Below are 12340 nucleotides of genomic sequence, written 5' to 3' on the forward strand. Positions count from 1 at the left end.
CATCTCCTCAACCTCCCCCTTAATGCTCCACTTAACCTCCGCAGAGATCCATTACACTTCTTGAGGAGTGGCCAATGATCCCCGGTGTTGACCGGGTGATCGGTTAGATGGGTAATGCCCTGATTATCTGTAAACATTACCTGGTACTGCTCTAGCATCTCTCGCACCAGCTTGGGAACCGCGAGTTGGGGACCCATCTCCACCTGCTCCACTAAGCCTCCCTGCCGGGTTTCTCCCAGGAGATCAGGCAGAGCCTGGCTTGCCGGATCACCCAGAAGCGGGCTACAAATAGCAAACACCTCCGACCCGCTCTTGTGATACTCCTTTAGCATATTGATATGGTATGTTATGTGCCTACCTGCCTCTGGATCCTGGTTTACCACATAATTACACTCATGCACACGCCGGTGAACCGTGTACGGGCCCGCCCAGGCGGCAAGTAGCTTGTTCTGCCAAGTGGGCTTCAGAACAAGCACCTGCTGCCCTGGGATTAATTCTCTACTATGGAAACTCCTATCATACCAGCGCTATTGCCTGATCTGAGCTGCCTCAAGTTTAGCCTGTGCCAACCCCATGTGTTCCTCTATCTGGTCCCTGAGCCCCACCACGTAATGTAGCACCAAAGCATAAGTATCTCCCCCTCCCAGCCCTTATGAAACAGATTGAGTGGTCCACGGACATGGCACCCATAGAGGAGTTTGAAGGGGGAACGGATGGTAAACTCCTTTGGCACCTCTAGATACGCGAATAGCAGGTGATGTAAGTGAGCTTGTCAGTCTCACCCTTTCAGCTTCCACAAATGCTTGCAACATTGACATTAAGGTCCCATTGAACCGCTCACATAATCCATTCGTTTGGGGATGGTAGGGGGTTGTACAGAGAGATTTGATCGCACATTGCCAAGAGACATTGGAGCAGTTCGGACATGCACTGTGCCCCCGGATCAGCCAGGATCTCACTTGGGAAACCTACCCTAGTGAATATCTCAATCAAAGACTCTGCCAATTGACGTGCTTCAATCAAGGACAGAGCAACTGGGATCATGTGCGGATCCACTTTATTTACAGCTAGACGCTGGAAGGACTCACCGATCACCGATCACCGGTAGCGGTCTCAGGGGAGCCTTTGTGTGGTCACTCGACTTGCCCACTAGGTGGCAGGGATTACAGTTATGGCAGAACACCAATACCTCCTGTCATGACGCCGGTGAGTAGAAAGTCTGTAGTAGCCGGGCTCTAGTATGAGTGACTATCTGATGCCCCTACCAGCAGGATCACATGGGATATCTGCATCAACTGTGCCCTATACTCATGAGTAACAACTATCTGTCGCCTTAATGTCCCTGATCTGATCAGAGCACTCTTGGATTCCTGTTATGAGAAACTGTGGTGCCAATGGAACCGATGGGACACACCCTTGGAGTCAGACTCGGTCTCCCAAGTATCATATCCTCCTGTTTGGGGTCCGATCACACAATGTCCATGAACTCCTAGCTCAGTTCTGGTAGGTTGGCCCTGTCAAACAGTCAGAGGAAATGTTGGGACAGGGTTCGGGACAAATGTCTGGCTTGTTCTGGCTTACATGCTTGGTGTCCACCGGGACTTCAGCTCTCTTTGGCTCCAAAAGCTGGGGAGAGATAATTGGGGTGGTGTGCGGCAATGCCAAAGGCACTTCCACCTGGGCAACTGCCTGACCTTTGCTCGGGTGACCGCAGCCACTGGTGCATTCTCCTCAGAGTAGGAGCAAATAAAGTGCCCGAAGTCATTGCCCAGCAGGATGTTGGTGTCCAAGCCGGGTTACACTGTGACATCCCAGACTCCTCTACTAGTGCCCTGATCAAGTAACACCCGGACAACTTGCAATAACTTGGGGGCTCTGTCCAGCATTCTCACCGGCATCCCCGTGCCTTGGAGAAGTTTCTCTGGGCTGACCATATCAGGTTGCACCAGATTACCGTAACACCGGTGTCCATCAGGCCGGCCACCCGGAGATGGCCTATGGTAACCGGGCACAAATATTGTTGGCGGACATCATTGGATTCCAGCCCGATGGCTGTGATTCCATGTCCCTCCAGATCCACTTCTGCATCGTTGACTGCTGCTGCTAGGTCTGCTGCTGCACACTCTGCACGGCCTCCACTTGCTAGGCTTTTGGGGCCAATCTCACGTAGTGGATTGGTCTCGCTGCTTGTGAGCATTGCCCCATATTGGGGTTACTGGAGCAGGGTGGGTTGGGGCAGTCCACCCGCAGATGGCCTAGCCATTTGCACTGGTAGAACCGGCGCTCATGGGCAAACTGTACAGGCTTTAGCTGCAGCACCTCCGGCACTCCACTTGTTCCATCCCAGCTTAGTGGCCTTGGGAGGGTCAGCTACGTTAGGTGGTGTTGTCGCTGGCACTGGATCGGGGGTCAGGACCCACTTCTCCAACTGTGGCCGCATGGTCACAAAATCATCTGCCATCATGGCGGTCGTCTGGTGCATTCTCGGCTTATGCTCTATGACCCACTCCCGCACCTCCGGTACACATTTGGGCAAAAACTGTTCACGGATGACGATGTCCATCCTGTCTAGGAGCGAGGTGACTCTGCATCTGGCTACTCACCGTGGGCTGTGAAGGTCTAGCCAGGAGTTGAACTCCATGTAGGTGCCCCGCATCCTTTGTCCAGAGCCCTAAACTGGGCACAATATAACTCCGGTGAGAGGTGCACTGGACTATGCTCATTATGTGTGGAACTATCGGTCCTGCGGTCTTGATATCACGAACTACTCAGAAATGAAAGTCCCGCAAGAGATTCAGAACTGGGCCAAGTGATGTCCATTACTATCCACCAGATAAAAAACCTGTCACAGGAGACCAGAACCTTTACACACATCCCCCGGGATCACACAGTGATTAGCTCTTTTCTGGAAGAAGTTACCACTCAATACATTATAAACAGGCCAAATGAGTCTCACAGAGGCAGCCATTACACACAGTTTTGGGGCAGCGAGCCGAGCTTCCCCTTTATTATGTGAGGCTGTGATAGGATGAGGCGGAGGAGAGGATAGTTGGTGATGGACTGATTATGGTTTGTGAGGTTGGGTTGAACAGTGGTAGTTCATCAAGGGTAAGTGGTAATTTTAGTGGGGATAATTAATGGAGGTGTCAGTTAATAATGGAGCAATCTATGTAGGGTTTAACAGGTACAGTTAATGGGAGAATCATTTTTTTTTTTTCAAATAATTTTATTAGGCATTTAGATATGTATGCAGGTACAATAAGCGATATAGCCTAACATTTTTAAATCGACAATTTTTTGGGGGGGAAAGAGATTGACAACCTCAGTTGTCAGTAAAGAGGGGGGAGTGCCTTCAGAGAGGGAAGGCAGGGGGGGGGGACTGGAAGGGTGAGGGGGGGGGGAGAGAGGGGGGAGGGGTCGGAGGGGGTTGGGAGTCCCATCTGGCTGTTGGGGATGTGGTCTCGCAGGTAGTTTTAGTTCACTTCTGGGGAGGGGGTAGACCTCTGTCACGTTTGAGCTGGTTGTCTGAACCTTTTGCAGGAAATCCACGGTTCCCAGATGTCCTCGTAGGCGGGGAGTTTTTGTCTCACGATAGCGGTAAGCCTTTCCATGATCATCACCTCGCCGACTCTTTTTTTGAACGTTCCCAGTGCCGGCGTGGTTGTTTTCCTCCAGGAGGCCGCAATACAGCATCTTGCCGCGGTAAGAATGAAGGATATTAATTTACTGGTTGGCCGGACTATGTCAGTCATTGGTGCGGCCAACAGGTAGGTCAGTGGTTCGATAGGTAATTCCAGGTCAGTGACCACTTTTATCAAAATTTGGACCTTAGCCCAGTACTTCACAATTTCTGGACAGGTCCACCAGATGTGGGCCATGTCCCCTCTATGACCACAGCCTCTCCAACATAGGTCTGATGCCAGAGGGTAGATCTGGTTTAATCGTGCTGGGGTAAGATACCAGCCAAACATAATTTTATAAATGTTTTCCTTTATTGTAGTGCATAGGGAGGTCTCTGAGGCTGCCTGCCAGATTTCTTCCCAAGTCTCTCTGTCTATATTTATATTCAGGTCTGCTGCCCATTTGAGCATATAATCATGCTCTTTGGGGGTCGAGGAGCGCTCTAGAGCACCATATATGTCAGAGATTAGACCTTTCTGGTGGGTCTTTGTCTCGCAAAGTTGTTCAAACGTTGTGAGAGTGGGGTATTCTGGGAGAGGGCATGTTGTTCTAATAAAGTTTCTGATTTGGAGGTATTTAAATGTGTCCAATTCTCTAATTTTATATTTGGTCCTCAATTCTTGGTAGCTCAGAAGCCTCCCTAGGCTCAGTAGGTCCGCAATCGCCTCTATACCCCATGTGTTGAATTGATCGAACAGTTTAGATCCACATCCCGGGGGGGAACTTCGGATTGTTAAAGATGGGGGTCAATTGGGAACTTTTGGTGGTAAGGCCATATTTGTATTTACATCTTATCCAGAAGTCCCACGTGAAACGTGAGGCCTGTAGTTTAAGATTGTGTGTATGCCCCTCTCCTCTGTCCAGGCTCCAGAGGCAGGCTTGCAGAGAAGGCATTTTGGCACATCGAGTCTCTATCTCTACCCAACTACAACGGGTCGGGTCCGAGTTCCACATTACTACCTGCTTGAGCTGTGCAGCTAAGTAATATCTGTGTAGGTCTGATACTCCCAGTCCTCCCCTAGATCTTGCTGCCAGCAGGACCGATCTGGCGACTCTGGATCTCTTGCCCTGCCAAATGAAGTGGAACAATCTGTTCTGAATATGTTTTAGATCAGCGCCCGGAACGTGGGTCGGGAGTGTTTGGAAAAGGTATAACATTCTTGGGAGTATATTCATCTTAGTAGATATCATTCTACCGAACCACGATATCTGGTAACCTTCCCACTGATCTAGATCCTTTTTGATCTTGTCCCATAACTTCGGGTAGTTATCCCGGTATAAATCCCGGTAGTGCCTTGACACATTAATTCCCAGATATTTAATGTATGAAGGGCACCATCTGTAGTTAAAGTTAGTTTTGAGGAGTTTGACTTCGGGATCTGGGAGACTAAGATTTAGAGCCTCTGATTTGTCGCTGTTTATTTTGTATCCTGATACTTTACCAAACTCCGTCAGTTTCTTCTGAAAGTTAGGGAGGGAAGTTAGGGGTTTAGTCAAAGTAAGAATGATGTCATCAGCGAATAGGGAAATTTTGTATTGCGCTTTATCGATAGGGATTCCCTGGATGTTCGGGTTTGTCTTATTTTAGACGCCAGTGGTTCAATCGTGAGGGCGAAGAGGAGGGGGGATAGGGGGCATCCTTGTCGGGTACCATTTTTGATTTGGAATCGTTCAAGGCCTCCGCCCGAGAGTCGTACTGAGGCAGAAGGGTTCTGATAAAGTGCTTGAACACCCTTTAAGAACGAGTCTCCGAAACCAAATTTTATCAGTGTTTGGTCTAGAAATAGCCAGTCAATCCTGTCAAATGCCTTCTCTGCGTCTAGGCTTAATAGCATCGCCTTTGAGCCTGAAAGGTGGGCATGGTCTACTAAGTTAATTATTTTACGTGTATTGTCTGAGGCCTGTCGGCCCAGGACAAACCCGACCTGGTCCTTGTGTATTAGTCTCGGGAGGATAGGGTTAAGTCTGTTCGCCAAAATTTTACTATATAGTTTAAGGTCGTTGTTCAACAATGAGATTGGTCTGTAACTGCCACATTGGGTGGGGTCCTTCCCTTCTTTAAGTATTATCGCCAGATTTGCGGACGACATTGTGAATGGGATAGGACTCCCTTCTAAGAATGAGTTGAACAAGCTCAATAGGTGTTTGGACAAGATGGGGAAAAATTTCTTGTAGTATGTATTTGTGAAACCATCAGGGCCCGGCGCCTTGGAGATCTTTGAGGCCCTAACGGCCACTTCTAATTCGTCCAGCGTAATTTTTGCATTTAGATAAGTATTTTCTTCCTCTGTTAGTGATGGAAGATTGCAATCGGATAGGTAATCAGCGGCTAATGCCGAGTTCGTTATACTAGAATTAGCAGAGTGGGTCCTTAAGTTATATCATTTGGTGTAGAATTTGGAGAATTCCTCTGCTATTTATTTCTCTCGTTGTATTGGAGTTCACCAGAGTTATTCCTGATCGCCGTTATTTGTGACTTTTTCTGTATTCCTCGTAACTTATTAGCGAGAAGTCTATCGGCCTTGTTCCCTTTATCATAGTACCTCTGACCCGTCCATCTAAGAGCTTTTTCTACATTTTCCAATTGGGTTATTCTTAAATCGTTTCGAGCAGTTGTCAATTGTTTGTAAATTCTCCGGGAGGGGTTATTTTTATGCTGCTGCTCTAAATTGATTATTTTGTCTGTAAGCTCTTTAGTTAATTTGAGTTTAGTTTTTTTCCGGTGGGAGGCAATCGAGATAAGATTTCCTCGGATTGTCGCCTTATGGGCTTCCCACAGGCTTGCTGGTGAAGATACAGAGCCTTTGTTTATTCTAAAGTATTCCCTGAGGGATTTTTTGAGTTCCAGCACTGTCCCGGAGTGGTTCAGTAGGGAATCGTTTAGTTTCCAGCTATATGAGATAATTTTCCCAAATGGAATGGATAGGGTCATGGTGATAGGGGCATAATCTGACCACGTAATTGGGCCGATGTCTGAGTCTGTGGTGGCCTCTAGGATGTTCTTGGTAGCAAGAAAGTAGTCAATACGGGAATAAGACTGGTGAGGAGCCGAGTAAAAGGTATAATCCCTTTGCCCCTGATGTTGTGTTCTCCAAATGTCCACCAGAGAAAAGTACCCAACAATGTCCTTGAATTTTTTCCCCAGTCTTTGTGACTGAGTGGAGTGTTGTTGTCCTGGGTGGCTCGATTTGTCTTCTTTTGGGTTGAGAGCCATATTAAGATCACCTGCAATAAGTAGCGAGGATAGGTACTGTGGGTCAATTTCTTCCAGAACCTTCTTCAGAAATTCTGTCTGGTTCTCGTTCGGGGCATATAGGTTAAAAAGGGCGATTGTCGTGCCTGAAAGTGAGCCGTAGACCACAATAAATCTCCCCTCTGGATCTGCCTGAATTTTTGTTAAATTAAATGGGGTGCCCTGACGGATCAGAATGGCAACCCCTCTGCGTTTGCTGCTGAATGATGAGAAATAGCTCAATGGGAACGCGTGTTGAAATATTTTAGGCGGTTCTTGAGACGTGAAGTGCGTCTCCTGGAGGAAAACAACATCTCCCACTGTATTCTTTATCTCCTGGAGGGCCAGGCGTCACTTTCTATTGTTGTGTAGGCCCTTCACATTTAGGGAGACAATTTTTAGTGCTTTTTGGTGAGACATAATGACCTCCCAGAGGGTACCGCGTGTGTTGTCCTTGGACTAGTGCTGGAGAGAAACAGCCAAAATGGGCAGAGGGGGAGGGTTGGGTAAGGGGCCGCTGGGACAGTAACAGCGGCTAGAAAAAGAAAGGAAAGTCGACCCTAATGGGGTCTAAAAGGTGTTGAACCGGTCTTTAGTAAAGGACCGGTTAGTGGGGTTTAAGACCCTTGGGGGCTGGTCCGAAAACGGTCTCCAGTGAAGGCGGGCTGGGTGGAGACCCTTTAGACTCTATGGTTTCATCCGAAATGACTTACACCGGGGAGGCCTGGTAGATGAGATTTCTGGACAGCTAGGCCTTAGCCTTGTCTTCCGATGTGTGTGCGGAATTGGAGAAGGAGGGGAAGGTGGGTAGGGGAGGGGTGGGTTGGGGGTGAGAGCGGCATGGGAGAATCATTTTAATAAGGACAGTCATGCGTTAGTATTTGCGAGAGGAGTTGTAAATTTTGAGAGCACTGGGAAGGGGACAATCAGATTTTGGAAGCATTGTGGATGGAAACAATGAGTTAGGAAATCACTGGGGAACAATGGATTATGAACACTTTGAAAGGGAACAATCTGATTAGGAAACAAAGGGGAAGGGGCCAATCTCCTCACTACAATAGATTAGGAATAATTGAGGGACACTACATTGCTTAGTACTTGAAACCAAGCATTAGGAATGCCATGGCAGTAGAAGCCGGAAATAATACAGAGTGGGAACACTGGGGAAGGGAGCAACCCACAAACTATTACAACAAGAATTAGGTAAATCTTGAAACACTTGAGAAGTGGACAATCAAAACAAGGCACTGAGGGAGGGAACAATGTGTTTTGATCATTGGGCGAGCAAGAATGAGAACAATATATGAAACAGGTCACGCCGGATAGTAAGGAGGGGAGCATAGTTCTCGTTACATATTGCTTACTAACAATAGTTGCCACAGCAGACCAGGACTCTTTCACTGGATCACGTGCCAGACAGGACACAGCGATCAAATAAAGAGGTGTTTATTTCAGCAGTAGCCATCAGACACAGCACAGAATCTCCTAACAGAGCTATACTCGCACCAACCAGGGAATACAGGGGGAATCCTAGCAGTCCTAGGTGCCCAGTGCCACAGAAATGGCTTACCCGGAGCAGCTTCCACTCTTGTAGAGGATCAGGAATTCCGGCAGTGCTGAAAACAAGTTGCAAGCAGGCAAGTTTAAATCTTCTGCTTCAGAAAAGCACACAGCCTTGTCTTGGGTGTCTCTGGCATGACTTCAGAGAATACCATTTAGTCCATCTCCATGCCAGTCCAGAAAAGATCTGTGGAATTGATATCTGCCACCCCGTTTCTAGATTCCTGTGTCCATAGCAAATCATGGAGATAGGGTGGTGACCCATCAGAGTGCCTGATGTGTGTGGAAACAATCACAGTTCCCCAGACCTCAGTACACACCCCTGGGACCAGGCTTAACCTGTATTATTCTGGACTCCGTCCCTCCCACCTACCTGTCCTTTCCTGGGGCTCATCTGGTCACCAGACCCTAGAGCTGCCCCAGTTTAATGTGCCATGCAACCCCTTCCATACCCTGTAACTGTAATTGTTTACTCTCGTGTTGTAAACTGTACCAAAGTATACACTGTGTGTGCATATATAAAGCATAGCCAAGGTCTCTGTACATTGGGCTGAGAATCCCACTGAGCAGCCCACATGTCCGGAGAACTGCTATTGCTTGGAGTGGAGGGGGAGGAGAGGGACAGGAACAAAGGGAGAGTGGCTGGGGAAGAGATCGGGCTGACGATCAAACACCCTAAAAGTGCAGCATTGCGCTGTATCCCGAGATATCGCTGATGCTCATGATACAGGCGCCGCTCCCACTGACAGGCGATGCTCCCACTGACAGGCGCTGCTCCCACTGACAGGCGCTGCTCCCACTGACAGGCGCTGCTCCCACAGGGACGTTCATATTTCTCCAAAAGCCCTTTAACTTTCACCCACCCCGCGCCCAGCCATGATTGGCCAATGCAGATGTGACCTCACGTCCTGTCTCCCATGCAGTATCCACACATGATGGTCGCGGCTCCATCTACAGCGATTTCCTATAGCAGCGGGGACTGTATGTAAGGGGAACCCAGCAGCGCTCAGGGTCAGTGTGATCCCAGCGTGCAGGGAACTAAGCGCTGCGCCCCAAGGCTGCGCCAGAGACACCTTCACACGTCGCTGGGAGCTTCATCCAGCGGGAGATGTGAAACCGGTTCCGTGCTGCGGGACAGAGTCTCAGAAAGCAAACAGGTTTGAAAGCGCTGCAGTCTCAAACCCCACAGGAGTGGGAGCAAACCCTGGGGAGCCTTGGAAGTGGCGCCTGGCACCTAGAATCCCCTGTATTCCCTGTTTTGGGGAGTGTAAGGGGTTTGTGAGTTTGTGCTGGGCTGGATACGGACAGAATAAATTCTCTTTATTGAAACGCTTTGTCCGTTCTGGTGCCTTGATCCCGGGGTTACGTTCTGGTCTCCGGGATAATCTTTGAGATAAAGTGTGACTGAAATAAAAAAAACAAAGGATCATTGAATTAATAGAACAGATTGATTTAGAAACATTGTTCACAAAAGTAAGTAAGACCCCAAGTGTTTCATGTTAATGTGAGTTACACACGTGTGTGTGTGTTTTGCTGCCTTTATTTTGGTGCTGCTGCGTTTTCCCTGTATAGATTGTGTGGGAAATGTGGCATCTTTGGCAGTTTCAGCCCCCACATCAGTACACATATTTGTGCGATTTAAGAAGTGATGCTAGAGTCCTGTTGATTTTAAACTTAATTCACTAATTATATTAAAGGGAATCCGCAAAACGTATTTAACACAAATATCTGGAGGTGAAACCTTTGATTCAGATCATTGTGAAAAATCCAGGTCTCCAGAATCCAGATCATTTCCAAAACAATACTGCCACCGTGTGGTCTTTGTTTGAATGACAGATAGTAAAGCTTTGGCGCCTTTTTACCTTCTCTGTATAATTGTTCCGAGATCCCCAAACCGAGTGTTTTACACATGAAATGCGGGGTTGTATTTATGATCATAAAACCAAAAAACGTGATCAATATGTATGAGATTTACAGTTGTGACAAATTATCATAAATGTCACATAAAGTGCTAAAGAAAATCCGATTGCATTTTTTTCTTATCAAAAGCTGATACATGATGCCCAATATATGGGACTATTTAATGGAATATAAAAGGAGTGACTATTTTATGAAGCATTTGCATTGGGGATTTTGTTTTAAGAGCAGAAAAGACAGCAAAATAATAATGAATGAATGCTCAAAGATTGTCATTGTTTTATACAAGTCTATAAAAATGTAATTGTTTTCATAGCGGTTAAAATCAATACAGATAAGGCATTTATCATATACATTTTCTTTTGCAGATTGTACCAATGTGTAATGTAAAAAAATGTGTATATGGATCGAGCAATTAAAATCACGTATTTAAATCTGTCAAGTGCAGGCACTTCTAATTCAGAGAAGTTATATCAAAAAGTGAAACCAATATGTGGTTTGCTTTATGAATGAGCAGTTAATAGCATGAAGGGAGAATAGCAAAGTTTATATAACTCACGAGTGTACATGTCAATTCATAGAAAAGAATCATAGATAAAGCGCTCTAACAAAATGCTATCACATACTGGTGGTTTTGTAGTGAATTGTATTTCTCTAACCCGTTTCCAATATGAAATATTGAGTCCGTCAGAGACAGCAACATGAAAACGGGTAAGAATAAGATGGCGGTGTAACCAGAGCTCTATACAGGAGAATGTGGGTGGCCCTTAAAAGAGCCTTTGGGTTAAATGAATGTGAATTCCGTATCATCAGTTGGTAAGAAGTGTCACCGTTTAGCCTCCGAATCCATAGAGAGTGCGGCCCTGGCGCTTGAGAGCATACACCACGTCCATAGCGGTGACTGTCTTCCTCTTAGCGTGCTCGGTGTAGGTGACCGCGTCCCGGATCACATTCTCCAGGAAAACCTTGAGCACCCCACGGGTCTCTTCATAGATGAGACCGGAGATGCACTTCACTCCTCCTCTGCGAGCCAGGCGGCGGATAGCAGGCTTGGTTATGCCTTGGATGTTGTCACGAAGAACCTTCCTGTGCCTCTTGGCACCTCCTTTCCCGAGCCCTTTTCCTCCTTTGCCGCGACCAGTCATTCTGCAAAACGTCAAAACAAGAAGCGAATGAGGTAATTGACTGACCGTTCTGTTCTGACTGACAGATTAAATCTGTCAGTGGTGATATTGGATACCGAGGCTTGAGCCTCATTACTCCAAGTTCTCTTGTTGAGTGTATTGTCGCACTCTTTAGGAAGCTTCTTGATCTGTGTTACTTGCCACAGTTGAGTTGGTTTCACAGGTTCAGCGCTGTGATGGGTCGTGGGTAGCGGTCAAATGGGTTTGCAGAGATCGCAGCAAGCTTCTTGATCAGCGGGTTTGAGTTCTGGTCCAGTTCCTTGTAGAATTTCTTGTTGAGCTTCTTTAGATGTTCATCTAACATCTCGATACCCAGTTCCCTATGAAGGTCTGCTATTCTTGTAGGAAGTGGAGCGTTGGACGCAATCCGCAGCGCCTTGTTCTGTAATTTTTGGAGAGATGATCTTTGATGTTGGTGGCAACCACTCCACACCGGGGAGGCGTATGTCATTGTGGGTCTAATGATCGCCTTGATCACATTGACTTTGCTCTTGATGGGCATGGTCCTTGTCTTCAGCAGAGGGTACAGTGCTGCCAGCTTGGTTGTTGCCTTCTGTTGAATCTTCTCAATGTGGTTTCTCCAGCTTAGTTTGCTATCTAGGATTACACCTAGGTAAGAGCTGTTTGGCTCCCATTTGACAGCCTCTCCGTTGAGGGTGATTGGCGGGTGTGCCTTGATCCTCTTTTTGGTAAACAGTGTAGCTGTAGTCTTGCTGGAGTTCAGTCCTACTTGCCAGTCGCTGTACCATGTTGATAGCATGTCTAG

General features: G+C 47.2%; 1 protein-coding gene across 1 annotated transcript; it reads right to left on the minus strand.

Moving 5' to 3' along the window:
* Positions 1–11133: 11133 nt before the first annotated feature.
* LOC142474986 (histone H4-like) lies at positions 11134–11554 on the minus strand. Its single transcript, XM_075581085.1, has one exon. It carries the CDS (start codon positions 11533–11535, stop codon positions 11224–11226), a length of 312 nt encoding a protein of 103 aa, XP_075437200.1. The 5' UTR covers positions 11536–11554; the 3' UTR covers positions 11134–11223.
* Between the last annotated feature and the right edge of the window lie 786 nt (positions 11555–12340).

This window comes from Ascaphus truei, unplaced genomic scaffold (assembly GCF_040206685.1).
Source record: "Ascaphus truei isolate aAscTru1 unplaced genomic scaffold, aAscTru1.hap1 HAP1_SCAFFOLD_1040, whole genome shotgun sequence".
Lineage (NCBI taxonomy): Eukaryota > Metazoa > Chordata > Amphibia > Anura > Ascaphidae > Ascaphus > Ascaphus truei.